Genomic DNA, 13,783 nt, shown 5'->3' with positions numbered 1-13,783 from the left:
GCATCAACCTCCAGGATTTGAAGATCCATCTCAACCTCAGCATGTTTGCAAGCTAAAAAATAGTATCTATGGTCTTAAACAAGCTCCAGGACAGTGGTACAAGGCCCTTCGGGATGCACTCCTCAGCTTTGGTTTTATTCACTCGGCCACTGACAACTCTTTTTCATCTATAAGTCTCATGATATCTTGTGCTACTGCCTTGTTTATGTTGATGACATAATTGTCACAGGCAACACACTCAGCTTTGTGAATAACATTATAAACAAGCTTGGCTCTACATTCTCAGTCAAAGATATGGGCTCCTTGTATTATTTCTTGGGAGTAGAAGTGATTCCAACGCCACAGGGGCTCTTTCTATCTCAACATAAGTATATACGGGATCTCCTTTCACGAACCTCCATGGAAAATGCTAAAGAAACACTCACTCCAATGTCCACTATAGCCAAGCTTACGGTTCAAGATAATTTTGAATGTGTTGACAGCACTGAGTATCGCAAGATCATTGGAGCACTTCAATATTTGGGACTCACTCGTCCCGATATTGCCTTTGCAGTTAATAGATTATCTCAATTCATGCAGAAGCCGACAACAAACCATTGGGCTGCAGCAAAAAGACTACTCAGATATCTTAAACAGACCATGTTTCATGGTATCCTCCTCCAAAAGCATGATCAATTCCAACTCAAGACCTATAGTGATGCGGACTGGGCATCAAATACGGACACTCGCATTTCAACCACTGCTTTCATCACATTCATTGGTCCTAATCCAATCTCATGGTCTGCACGCAAGCAAAGGGCAGTCTCAAGATCATCTACAGAAGCAGAGTTTCGAGCACTAGCTACTGCCACATCAGAAACAGTTTGGCTTCACTCCCTTATCAAGGAACTTGGTCTCATTCTCAGAGAAGCACCTCAAATGTTTTGTGATAATATTGGCACCAACCATTTCAGTTTAAATCCAGTCCAGCACACACGGATGAAACACATTGAAATTGATCTCCTCTTTGTACGAGATCTTGTCAAAAAGGGAACTATTCGTGTTCAGCACATCCATACTATTCGTGTCAACTAGCTGATCTCCTTACAAAATCACTCTCACGTCAACGCTTTCAACTATTAAGATCCAAGATTGGTGTTGCAGATGGCACCTCCATCTTAAGGGGGCATATAAGGACAGCTAGTATTCATGCAGAAAATCAGCATTAGAATTCGTAACTGCATTTGATCAGCTAGTTTAGGAAATATGTACAGCTCATTCTTTCCTTTATTTTCACATATGTTGTTATACGTTAGCACAAGTTTAGGAGTAATTTTAGTTTCTCAAATCTGTATTTATACCTCTTCTTCTAATAAGAATTGAGTGAATCATTTTGTCTAAACCTCTATATGGACGGTGTATCTTCCATACTAGGTTGCAATTAGAAGAACTCCACTGGGAATGAGCTGAGTATATGCAAGTCCTTAGACAGTAGACCTCCAATTTCCACGAGTTCAGGGCCCTCCAACTGGGTGCGGCAGAAGGTAAACAATTTTCACAGATTTATGGGGCTGTCATGTGTTGGCTTTGAGGATGATCGATTTATTACACTCTTTACAGCTAGTGTTTCATTCTCTCGAAGCTTAATTTTGGAGAATTGAATTGAAAGTGATTGAATTATTATGGTAGCGTGCTTTAAAGTATTTATGATATATTTCTGTGATTATCATAAAGCTTGCTTTCTAATAGTTACTTTTAAAATTATTATTTTATGGCAGATTCAAATTGTTTGCATATTAATTCTGGTGGAAACAATGTAGCCATCAAGGAAGATAAAGTCAGAGTTGTATATGAAGGAGATGGAGATGTTGAAGGTGGTGCTGCGGAGTACTCTATTCGTGACAATAGTTACTGGGGCTTTAATAGCACTGGGGATTTCATGGATGATAATGATTACCAAAATACACGTTACACTCTGCATCTCTCATCAGCCAATATATCTGAATTGTATGCCACAGCACGTGTATGTCCTGTGTCGCTCTTATTTCCATTATTGCTTAGAAAATGGGAACTACAGCATAAACTTTGCAAAAATAGTGTTTACGAATGACAAAACATATAACGGCCTTGGGAAGCATGTATCTGATATCTATGTTCAGGTAATCTGTGACATTGATGGAAATTCTGTCTATTTGAAGTTACATATCAAGGTTTAATCTCCACTTTACACCGGTGTTGCTCAAAAGGCAGTTGTAAAGCCTATATCTAATGTGATCGTCTCAAACAATATTCTAGAGATCAGATTCTACTTGGCTGGTAAAGGGACGACAAGAATTCCTGATAGAGGAGTTTATGGTCCCCTTATATCAGCCATCTCTGGTGAGTACTTTGTGTGAATGTTTCCTCATTGTCTTATTACCATCTATATATACACTAAATGTGCTTTAAGTACTTGCACTAGGCCCCGATGATTTTCAACAAGAGAATATCGTGGGAACCTTTTGGGGGGACAGGCTTTTGTATAGGAAAGAGAATATTCTATCTGTTTCATCTGACTAGGAAAAGATTACAGTGTTCATTCTGTATTGAGATGCATGAAATCATTTTCCTTCCATTTTGAAGCAGTATGCATTTAGGTGCAAGATTAGAGTGCAGCACCAACGTAGATATGTTGCTCTTTAAATCCTTTGATTGGAAGCATAATTGTTTAGTCTGTTTCTATGTGCAGATTTCAAACTCTGCCCGAATGGTGGAACCAATCGAACTGTTTATATCATTGTTGGAGTTGCAATTGGAGCATTATGCTTACTAGTTACTACTCTTTTTAGGGGGAATCCTTTGGTGGAAAGGCCGTTTGCTGGGGAAAAGGAGGGGAAAAAAAGGTGCAGACTATATTCAAATTTATGATTCTCAAATTGATTTAATTGCCTGTATACAGCCAAGTTGAATGACTAAATGATATCCAAGGAGTAGGATGACTTGAGTTTTTTTACTTTCGTGGTTGTGGTTTACCCATCTTAACTTGCTAGAGAAAATCCGGGGGTATATCCCCGCGGTTTGCTATGCAGATATGCCCCCGTGGTTTGCTATGCATATGAGCTTTCAATCTTTCCTCAATTGTAACCTGAGCAAGTAATTACAAACAAAGTGAATTCCTTGGTTTACTGGTTCTTATGTGCATCCTTGTACAAACGCTAGACAACTAGATTCGTTGACGGAGACTTTTAGCTTAAAACAAATAAAAGCTGCTACTAATGATTTCGATTGTGCCAACAAAATTGGAGAAGGTGGCTTTGGTCCTGTTTACAAGGTACCATAACTTACTTTACTTTCCTGCTTATTTGAGTAAGGTTGGGTGCAGGGTCAATTGTTATTGTTACTTACTCATCCCTGAAGCTACCATAAATTTATACAATATGATAATTGAATAAATTATATTGCAGGCCTGTCATTAGCAACAAACTGGAAAATTGATGAGGCTCATTGATGATAGGTTGGAGTCTGAGGTTGACGAAAAGGAAGCTGAAATTATGGTTAAAGTAGCTTTGTTATGCACAAATGCATCCGCATCACTAAGGCCAACCACGTGTGAGGTGGTAAGCATGCTTGAAGGGCGATTGGCTATTCGGGACCGGATCCCAGAAGCAAGCACCTATCATTAAGACCTGAGGTTTAAGACCATGAGAGACCTCCATAAAGACAGGCAAAATCAGAGTTTGAGTGGAAGCCAAACCCACAATTCAACAACATTTTGCTCTTCCTCTACATGTGGACATGACTTCGGTGATATCAAACCATACTCAAAATCTTGCTGAGAAGTGTGAGCATTCCTCTTTGTAGCTCTGTAATCAAAGTTGGCATTCTTTTACAGATGGATTATTAACTGCACTGTGAGAACACTGAAAATTTAAACTTCTATTTCCACTCTTCTTTTTTCGTGTGTACTTTTTTTAATCTAAAAATTAGTGGAAGGTAATTTGATTACAATATATCTGAATACGAAGACATAAATAAATCCTTTTTGCTATTGTTAGCATCTCTTAGAAATATTCACGTCTCCGTTTTCTAACTTTCTGAATCGTATTCACAAACATCAGTATTATATAAAAAAGTCCATACCTATATATATCAAAAATTTTATGTAGAATAATTTTAACGTACTTTTTACACATTCTAATAATATGATTAATTGCGTTATTTTTTTTTAATATATGAAAAGAGGGCAACAAAAGGACATAAGATTAGTGGTGTCTCATTCTCAATAGATAAAAAAGAGAATGAAAAGGTTTGGATAAGATGAAAGTTATATAAAATATTATTTTTTAATATCTAAAAAAATTAAATTATTTATTATATATTAGGTAAGAATTTAAAAAATTATAATAATTATATATAATAAAATAATTAAAAAGACTTTTGTATCAAACCGCAAATCTAACTTTCCTCTACGAACCCAAAAGATGCAATGTATCATTCCTGTTTTCAGTTCCAACGCATAAGGACTGTATTAGGCTAAAGGACCAAGTACCCTGAACTGCTGATAATCACAGCACCCTAGTGGCCAAGTAACTGACCTTATATCATGCACGTGAATCAACGTCTTTTAGGCAGATGAAGACAAAAATCCATGATTTTTTTGGGACATGGCTTGAAATGTGCATCACAAATATACAAATCACTTGCAAATGATTTTTTTTCTTTTTCTTTAAATATTTTTAATCATTAAAATATATAAAATTATTAATAATCATTTCTTTAATTATTAAAAATATTAAAAATAAAATAAATTACACAAGTAGACATATTTGACGTAATATCCTTTTCCTTTTTTCTAATGTCTCAATTATAAGATCTTGGTTCTAGCATTGTACAAAATTCCATCAATTATACATCATCTTATAATTTTTAGATGAATTTTTCTTACTTAGTAATTAAAGAAATATTTTTTTTTATAATATTATGAATTTTTTTAAAAAAAATTAAGAATATAAAAAAATGAATGAATAAAAAGAAAAAATAAAAATATTTTGTTCTTTTTGAGACCGGTCTCATGCTACATCCTCGATTTTCTCTGAACATGTGTTGTGTGGAGGAGAGATATAAGGGTACCGCTGGCTTGCTCCGCCAGTCTATTTTTTTTTATATTTATAATCATTAATAAAAAAAAATGCATAATTTCATTAATAGTGACTTTCTTAATCATCAAAAAAATGATGTTATATTTGTAAGTTTTTGATAAAAGTACTTCTCATTTAAACTATAGCAGTACAAAAGATTGTATATCTATAATTTTTTCTAATATTTGAATATCTACTGGTGCTATTTACATATTAATAGTAAAATCATGTCGTCATCATATTCTATAGGGAAAAAAAAAAGATCAACCATAAGTACAAAAATGGCCACACAAAACAAGTATATTTCTTATCTTAAAGATGAGAGTCACTGTTGTAACATTTGGAAAGGAACAAACATTAACTAAAGAAGAGACTCAGACAAATTAAGCAGATCAACATATATATCTAAAATGATTAGGTTGTTTGAAAATCTTGTAGAAACTTGGATTTGATCTTGTTGAGTGCTATTGGAATACTTCGTGTATTGATCCTCTCTTCAGGTGAATCTATGCAACAGTCCAAAGCTAGTCCCATGATAGATGATACGCTGTCCATCGTAGCTGCATCCTTATATCTTTCGTCTCCCAGCAAATTGGCATCAATGATTTCGAATATGGAGAGATTAGCTAGAGATTCCTCTACCCAGCGCTTCAAGTTCATCTCTTCAACAAACATGTTATCTGTAGGCTTCTTTCTCGTGAAAGTTTCTATTAGTAAAATGCCATAGCTGTACACATCGCCTCTTATAGAAACAATCCCTTCGGATCCATACTCTGCATTATATACAAAAGAAAAAGAGAAAAATTAAAAGGATTTGAAGTGTATAAATCAATATTCTATGATCAATGTAATTAAAAATTAGTATTATAAGATCACCTGGTGCCATATACCCAATAGTAGCAAGGGTCATGGTTCGCTTTATAAGGTCCTCATCTCCTAAGAGCTTGGCTATTCCAAAATCAGCAACATGTGCAACCATTTCTTCATCCAGCAATATATTGTTAGGCTTCAAATCACAGTGCACAATAGTTTTCGAGTAACCGAAATGAAGGTATTCTAGTGCTGTCGCTACATCAATCATTATGTTTAGCCTTTGTAACATACTTAAAAAGCGATCACCAGAATAAAGCCAAGTCTCCAAGTTCCCATTAGGCATGTATTCCAATACAATGGCTTTGAAGTCGATATTACTGCAAGCACTAATGATTTTGACAAGATTCCGATGACGAATATTACTTAGTACCTCACACTCTACATCAAAGCTATGAAATGCCCCTTCTATTTGCAAATTCAAAACTTTTATTGCAAAATCCTTACCATCCAAGAATGTTGCTTTGTACACAGATCCAAAACTCCCTTCTCCAATCAACTTATTTGGATTAAACCCTTCTGTTGCTCGTAGAAGCTCATGGTGAGAAACTCTTCTCCATGGTGCTAAAGGAGACAAGTCTACCAAACTCGTTGACTCCTTTTGGCGTTTTTTTGAGATTAATACGAGGGATGCCACGATTATTAATGTTAACCCAACTGTAGGTAGTAAAAATGTTAGTATATGCCTTATTTTGGACCTTCTTGATCGAGAAGCATCTTTTTTGCATGGGAGGACTTGCAATTGGGGAGCACCACAAAGTGCATCATTTGACATAAATGATGTAGCCGAGAAGTTTAGAAATGGTCCTCTTGTAGGAATTTCTCCTCGTAGTCTATTGAATGAGACGTTCAAATATGTAAGATATACAAGTGCTTCTAAGGATTTGGGAATCTCTCCAGATAAATTATTACCAGAAACATCCAAGTGCTCCAAGCTTACCAAATCACCAAATGATTTAGGAATTGAACCTTCTAATTGATTTCCTGCTAAGGAGAGAATATTTAGATCTTTGAGACTACCAATTGTCATCGGGATATCACCCGATAATCGATTGTTTGATAAATTCAATTGTCTCAGTACCTTCAAATTTCCAAGATCTAATGAGAGGGGGCCACTTAGAGAATTTGATGATAAGTCAACCTCCAATAAATCTGTCAAGCTCCACAAGCTCAAAGGAATCGTAGAAGTTAATTTGTTTGAGCCTAAGTAGAGCTTTCTTAGCAAAGCTAGATTATTTAGACATCTAGGAATTTGTCCAACTAGCTCATTGTCTCCTAAATATAATTCAGACAAGCTCTTTAAATGACAGAGATTTGATGGGATGGGACCCTGCAATCTATTATTATCCAGGTACAAACCTTGGAGCATTCCCAATTTCCCCCATGCAGTTGGAATCAGTCCAACCAACTCATTGTTCCCTAAGTCCAAAGTTGTCAAGCTGCTGAAATTACCAATATCTTGGAAAATGTTGCCCTTGATATTGCAACCACCCAAAAAAAATTCTTGAAGAGAAGTGGAGAGATTTCCAATGGAATTGGGAAGGATAGCATTTAGTGGATTTTCTGTAAAAGATAACATTTCCAAATATATGCAATTTGACAAAGAAGAGAAAAGGCTATTCATTTCTGGAGATCCAATAGTCAAGTTATTGATTTCTAAGTTGAGATACTCGAGGAAACCTAAATTACCAATTGTATTTGGAATGAAGCCAGAGAATGAGTTCATAGACAACTCTAGATGAGTGAGTTGTGATGCATTGGAGATGGAGTTGGGAATTGTTCCATTGAGTTTATTTCCCCCAAGCAGAAGCTGCTGAAGTTCTGGAAGGAAAAGACCTAGATTTGATGGGAGAGGACCAGAGAGATTATTCAAAGGCATTCCAATGATTTGAAATGTTGAGATATTGAAAATCTCAAATGGAATTGGTCCAGAGAAATGGTTGTATCCGATGTTGAGCTTCTTCAAGTTTTGTAGATAAGCAATTTCATTCGGAATTGCACCTGCCACAATATGAATAATTACGAGTACGTTAGTTCAGCAAAAAATTATTAAAAAAAAGATTTTGTAAATCATATATATTAATAACCCAAAAAGGAAAACGTAAATCCACCTATAATGGATCCGAAAGTGGGTTATGATAGGTATTTATTTATTTTTTAAATAGTGATTAAGGAAGTATTTCTTTTTAATGATATTGTGATTTTTTTAAAATATTTAAAGCTATAAAAAAATGTATGAAAAAATTAAAAAAATAAAAATAAAACATAAAAAGACCAAAAGGCCGCTTCCCGGGACATTTTGTCGGGCTACAACCTCTGTACGTAGGTGTAGTACACTCGTCACTCTTCATGAAATCTAAGCTAGAGTATTGTTCGAATTCCCCATGCATTAATTAAGACGGAGCTTTGGTCCTAAGACAATTACATTTTGATCTCCAATGAATTAAAACGAACCGGTAGTAATTCTTATCTCTTTAACTTAATTAATACAGCTTGGACCTTAGTTTAAAATTCTAGTGAGCATGGAATACAGTACTGTACATAATATATAGTTTGTATTGGAAAAATATAAATAAAAAATATATCTATGAACAAATTTTTCTTTAAAAAGAAAAACAGCAGTAATGAACAGATTATATATTCCCAGGGGACTTCCTTAAAACGTTCTAGTTTTCTGGCGTGTATGTGTTGATCAGTACCTATATATATAGCTAGCTTGCACATGCATTGAATTGAAAGGGGACCAATCCGAAAACAGTCATTTTGTACGTACAATTACATATAATGCACAAATTACATATAATTAATGCACAAATTACATATAATTAATGACTAAATTAACATACCAGTAAAGTTGTTTTGAGCAAGGTACAAAGTCATAAGCCTGGTTAAGTTTCCGATTGCCGGCGGTACTCTTCCGGTGAAATGATTACTCCACACCGAGAAATATTGCAGCTGTTTGCAGCTGAACAAAGTGGACGGAAGTCTGCCATAAAATCTGTTATAAGCAAGTTGAAGCCTTTGTAAGTTGGGAAGATGGTTAAACGTATCCGTTGGAAGTATCCCTGAGAGCTCGTTGGAGTAGAAATCAATCGATTGTAGGGAAGGCATGTTAAACAAAATAGAAGGCATCGGACCCGAAAGCTTATTAACTCCAAGATCAATTGCTTGCAAGGTAGATATGTTGAAGAGGGAGGAAGGTATATAACCCGAGAACCCATTGAAGGCCAAATCAATCCTTTCCAAGGAAGACAAGTTCGATAAGGATTGTGGGATAGCACCCGTGAATCTATTGCCAAGTAGCAACAAATTTTGAAGCTTGGATAATAGTCCCAAAGATGATGGGATTTCTCCACTGAAGTTGTTGAATCCAAAGTCCAAGTTTTTCAACCGGTAAAGACGAGACAACTCGTTGGGCACAGAGCCATGAAAACTATTGTTTCTTAGTGTTAGACTAACAAGAAATGAAAGGTTTCCTACCTGTGGAGGAATGGTACCCTCAAGACCCATGTAAGAAAGGTTCAAGGTTATGACTCGGTGATGTCTAGAACCACAAGTGACACCAATCCAATTGCAAACAGATGTATTGGTGGACCAATTGCTCGCTAAAATATTATGATCGGGAGTGGGATGAGAAATACCAAACTTTAAGGCAAGAAGAGCAGATTGATCTGTGGCCATATTTGGAATGGTTGCATCAACTAAGATAGCCATATTGTAACATCGTACCAAAAGCAGTATCACACAAAGGAGGAGGATTACTCTATCCATGAGTGATGTATTACTTGATCACTTGAGGTAGAGGAATTATTATTTATATCTATATATATATATATATGGCACTCAAAGTTAAGCATTAAAAAATTAAGAGGATAATTAAAGAGTAGGGAAGTTGACGAATAATATTGACTCGAGAGTTGTGATCATATGCATGTACCTAATTAATGCTGGGACCATTTTCTTGATCACCTTGGAAATTCATCGAAGACAACTAATGTTCCTTAGACGTAAACTAAAGACCATGCACCTATGAAAGAAAGGCAGGTCCAAATATTAGTATAACGTGCATATGGGTGCATAAAAAAGCAAAAGAAAACAAGAGTTAATATCCCAATTTTCCAGATAACTATTGACAAAATTGCTTGATTGATTGTCTTGAGACTTGACAGTCAGCAGCAAGCTAGCAATCGTACGCGGATGGCTCTTTTCCTGTTTAATTGTCTTTCTTCGCAGCATTCAATTCCATTACGAAACCCAAACTTCCACGCAACGGGTCGTAGATTTTACACTCGAAGAAAACTTACGCGGTAGCTGTTGAATAATCAACTTAATTTTCAAATAATTAGTAGTTTCACATGATCGGTTCATTCTTTCTGGCCTTTTCATGATCTAAATCGAATTCGACCACGTTTAAGTTTAATTCACTACAAAAAAATTATTTATTTATAACCAGTTAATTTCAACCAAATGACTATTTTTTATTAAAATTAGTTACAAATAGTATTTTGGTTGCAATAAATTAATTACAAAAACTCATTTGTTTTTATAGTGATTTAATCATATACAAAAACTCGAATTAAATTGTAACTGTTTTTGAAGATGATCAGTTTGGTTCAAAATTGGATCTTAAATTAAAAGAAGTAAAGACTTTGATAGACATCTCGTGGAATTTTAATTTCGGTTAAGGGGAGATGGAATTACTTGACTCTCGCTGGACACGTACAGCTGAGCTAATTATTTTGTGAAATGTCCCAATGGGTGAATTGGTTCACTACATCACACCCGTACTGATACATACATATATCCTAGGTAATATTATTGGGAGCAGCCCCTGTTTGAGAGCAACCGATGCACACCTTACGTGGTGCTGGTAAAAGACCAAATTATCTTCCAGCTGTCCGTTCCCTCCCTTTATGGCAAACATTTGATTTTTGAGAAAGAAACATTTAATCGAGCTCATCCAGGGCAGCCCGACGTCGCTAGTTCTCATCCTCGATTTGCCTCCTCGGAAAGAACTCGTTCTCTACCCAGACTACATTCAGACATTCTACGAAGACACCCAACTGGAGACACGAAGACAGGTGCTCGAGAAAATCCCCGAGGTTGTACCCTATGTCTCTTCCTCCCTCTACATCCGTTCTCTAGTCTCTCCCACTGCTATAATGGCTCGCATCGACACCGGGGCAAGTGGACCAGGACGCATGGAGGAGGTCGTAAAGAGTAGTATAAATCCCATTGCGAAGGAGTTGCTGGAAATCTGGTTGGATCACTGTGCTTGTGAGGAGAGAGAGGTGGCAGAGGTCGAGAGAGCTTATTTGGAGATGAGAGACGGGTTGGTCAAGAAAAAGACCATTGAAATTGATCTGGGCATGAGCTTGCCGAGGTTGTTTGGGCAGGAAATAATATGCACTTTTGGGTGTATATATTTTTATTCAATGTAACTTTTCATTTTATTTTTTGTGAGATCCCTACACAAAAAACAACGCTATGCTTGGATAGTTCGATGGACTTATAACTATTTACTTGGCAACAATCTATTTGCAAATGATGCTAAGCTAGCACTAGATAAGTCCAGAACTGGTTTGCACAAAGATTGCACCGTCTTTGAATTCATTTTCTTCATAGCCTCCTATCAACAAGAATTGTCTTTTGTTTCTCATTCTTTAGATGATTTTACATGGTATATATTTAGAAAAGAAGATGAATGAACCATCCTCTCGAGATTATTCTGAGTCTTTGACGGAAGGAACCTCAATGAAATTTACCTCCAATTAGAAAGTGGCTTCAGCCGAAAGGTGGTTCGCACACAGATTGCACCGTCTTTGAAATTAACAACAATCAATAAAGAAAAACGCACAAGGCAAGGGCGCCTTTTGGACACTAGCAAAAATAAAGAAAACAAGCAGCTTTCCATTTAACTAATTTTGAATTTACATCTACAATTCCGCAACAGAAACTTGCGAAAAGGGTGAGAGAAACCACCAGGCTTGTTGTAATGCTAAAAGAAAACTACTACTTCCGTAATACTAAAAGAAACTTGCAAAAAGGGTGAGGAAGACGTTGGCACGGAGCAAAAGACCAAAGTTCCATGCGGCTGGGCACTCACTCGTAGAAGACTTTGGCACAGAGCAGATCAGAGGCAACTAGCGACGAGCTGGGTTGCTCACGGCGTAGACCACTTGGCAGTCCAAGCTGTGCACTCATTCGCAGAAGACTTTGGCACAGAGCAGATCAGAGGCAACTAGCGACGAGCTGGGTTGCTCACGGTGTAGACCACTCGGCGTAGCTAGACTGTTGAAAATGGAGAGAGAGAGAGAGAGAGAGAGAGAGAGAGAGAGAGAGAGTAGACCAAGAGATAGAGAGAGCAGCTGAAGCTTACGGAGCTGCGCATGGTTAAGGGTGGCAGACGGGGAGACTTTGGGTAGTGGGGTCACGACGTGGAGGTTGCTCTTGGTGGCTTGCACTGCTCCTCCTTGCTCTGTTTTCACTTCTTAAAACAGAGGACATGATGGAGTTGTTTCGACTGGACCCGTGCTGAACGTGGCGACGATGATGCACTGATTTTATCCATGGTGATGAGCTGAAAGTGATCTTGCTGCGAATGGTCAATCGAGATACATGGCATCATAGAGAGAAAAGGGCTAAAGAGCATGTTTGTAGGATCCGTAAGTACCTCAGCGGCAAGATATTCAAGGACCGCAGCGAGGTAGATCGGAGCCCCTGTGCCCGTTCTATGGGTGTAGCGACCCTTCTTCAAGTACCGAGCGATCCGACCAACGGGGAACTGGAGCCCTGCCTTGATTGACTTCGACACCGACTTCTTCCTCCCGCTCCCCTTGTTGTCTTCTCGGTGGCGCTGGGCGAAGGAGGGTGTCACGCGGGCGACGTAGGAGGGGTTTCGCGAGAGGGAGGAATTCGAAATTTCAAAATGCGAAAAACCAACCGTAATACATTTTCTAAAAACACACATTTTGAATTATTAAAAAAAAAAAAAAGGACACGTATGGTGTGCAAGTGTGCAGCTGCTACAGTTGTTGTTTCGTAGAAAAACTCATATCCTAGTTAGGGGTGAGTATCGGCCGGTCCGGACCGGCAAAACCGACCGGACCGGCACTGTTTGGACCGAACCGGACCGGACCGAATTGAGACCGGTCCGGTCCGGTCCAATTTTTAAGGGACCGAGAGGATTCGGTCCGGTCCCGGTCCGGGAGCTTTTCACCCCGGACCGGACCGAACCGGACCGAATAGAAATTAAAAAAAAATATATTTATATATATTATTTATAAAATAGTTGTATATAATTAATTATATAATTATATATGGTATAAAAAAATATTAATAGTCTAATATAGACTATAGTTATAATATGTATTAAATCACTATAACTACATAGAGTATTAGTAATAAGAGTATTACTATTATTTAATATAGTATTACATATAGTATTACTATCATTACATATAGTTATTAGTTATAGTATTAGTACTAGTATAGTTATTAATACTAGTATAGTTATTAGTACTAATAGACTAATAGTATTAGTTATTAGTATTACATATAGTTACATATATAGTTATCACTATAACTATTATTACATATAGTTATTAGTTATAGTATAGTTATTATTACATATAGTTATTAGTTATAGTATTATTACTAATAGACTAATAGTATTAGCATATTACTAATATATATATATATAATAGTATACTATATATATATTAAATATATTACAATATAATTACATAAGTATTAAAAAAAATGTCATTAGATAAAAAAAAAAAAAAAAAAAAAAAAAAAAAAAAAAAGTCAACCTT

The 13,783-nt window shown here is 36.6% G+C and overlaps 2 protein-coding genes and 1 long non-coding RNA gene across 3 annotated transcripts; 2 read left to right on the top strand and 1 right to left on the bottom strand.

The window, feature by feature from the left end:
- The first annotated feature begins 2,529 nt into the window (after positions 1 to 2,529).
- LOC122275228 lies at positions 2,530 to 3,990 on the top strand. The gene is made up of 3 exons (XR_006228505.1): positions 2,530 to 2,861; positions 3,048 to 3,289; positions 3,423 to 3,990. It is a non-coding gene; the product is annotated as an uncharacterized LOC122275228 (long non-coding RNA).
- A 1,388-nt stretch (positions 3,991 to 5,378) lies between these two features.
- Positions 5,379 to 9,786, bottom strand: LOC122277443 (LRR receptor-like serine/threonine-protein kinase EFR). The gene is made up of 3 exons (XM_043087420.1): positions 8,813 to 9,786; positions 5,973 to 7,967; positions 5,379 to 5,869 (listed from the first exon to the last, which is right to left on the bottom strand). Exons 1-3 carry the CDS (start codon positions 9,735 to 9,737, stop codon positions 5,511 to 5,513), a joined length of 3,279 nt encoding a protein of 1,092 aa, XP_042943354.1. The 5' UTR covers positions 9,738 to 9,786; the 3' UTR covers positions 5,379 to 5,510.
- A 1,028-nt stretch (positions 9,787 to 10,814) lies between these two features.
- Positions 10,815 to 11,938, top strand: LOC122276873 (red chlorophyll catabolite reductase-like). Its single transcript, XM_043086768.1, has 3 exons — positions 10,815 to 10,862; positions 10,907 to 11,382; positions 11,920 to 11,938. The coding sequence occupies exons 1-3, from the start codon at positions 10,815 to 10,817 to the stop codon at positions 11,936 to 11,938; spliced, it is 543 nt and encodes a 180-aa protein (XP_042942702.1).
- The last annotated feature ends 1,845 nt before the right edge of the window (positions 11,939 to 13,783 follow it).

This window comes from Carya illinoinensis, chromosome 9, assembly GCF_018687715.1.
Source record: "Carya illinoinensis cultivar Pawnee chromosome 9, C.illinoinensisPawnee_v1, whole genome shotgun sequence".
Taxonomy (NCBI): Eukaryota; Viridiplantae; Streptophyta; class Magnoliopsida; order Fagales; family Juglandaceae; genus Carya; species Carya illinoinensis.
This window is presented reverse-complemented; position numbering and strand designations above follow the sequence as displayed.

Excerpts from the sequence above, each read along its gene's own strand:
- LOC122276873 (XM_043086768.1), top strand. The coding sequence starts at position 10,815 with ATGCACACCTTACGTGGTGCTGGTAAAAGACCAAATTATCTTCCAGCT. Across the intron at positions 10,863-10,906 it reads GACCAAATTATCTTCCAGCT|AAACATTTAATCGAGCTCAT; the intron begins GTCCGTTCCCTC and ends TTTTTGAGAAAG.
- LOC122277443 (XM_043087420.1), bottom strand. The coding sequence starts at position 9,737 with ATGGATAGAGTAATCCTCCTCCTTTGTGTGATACTGCTTTTGGTACGA. Across the intron at positions 7,968-8,812 it reads TGCTCAAAACAACTTTACTG|GTGCAATTCCGAATGAAATT; the intron begins GTATGTTAATTT and ends ATATTGTGGCAG. Across the intron at positions 5,870-5,972 it reads TATTGGGTATATGGCACCAG|AGTATGGATCCGAAGGGATT; the intron begins GTGATCTTATAA and ends TATATAATGCAG.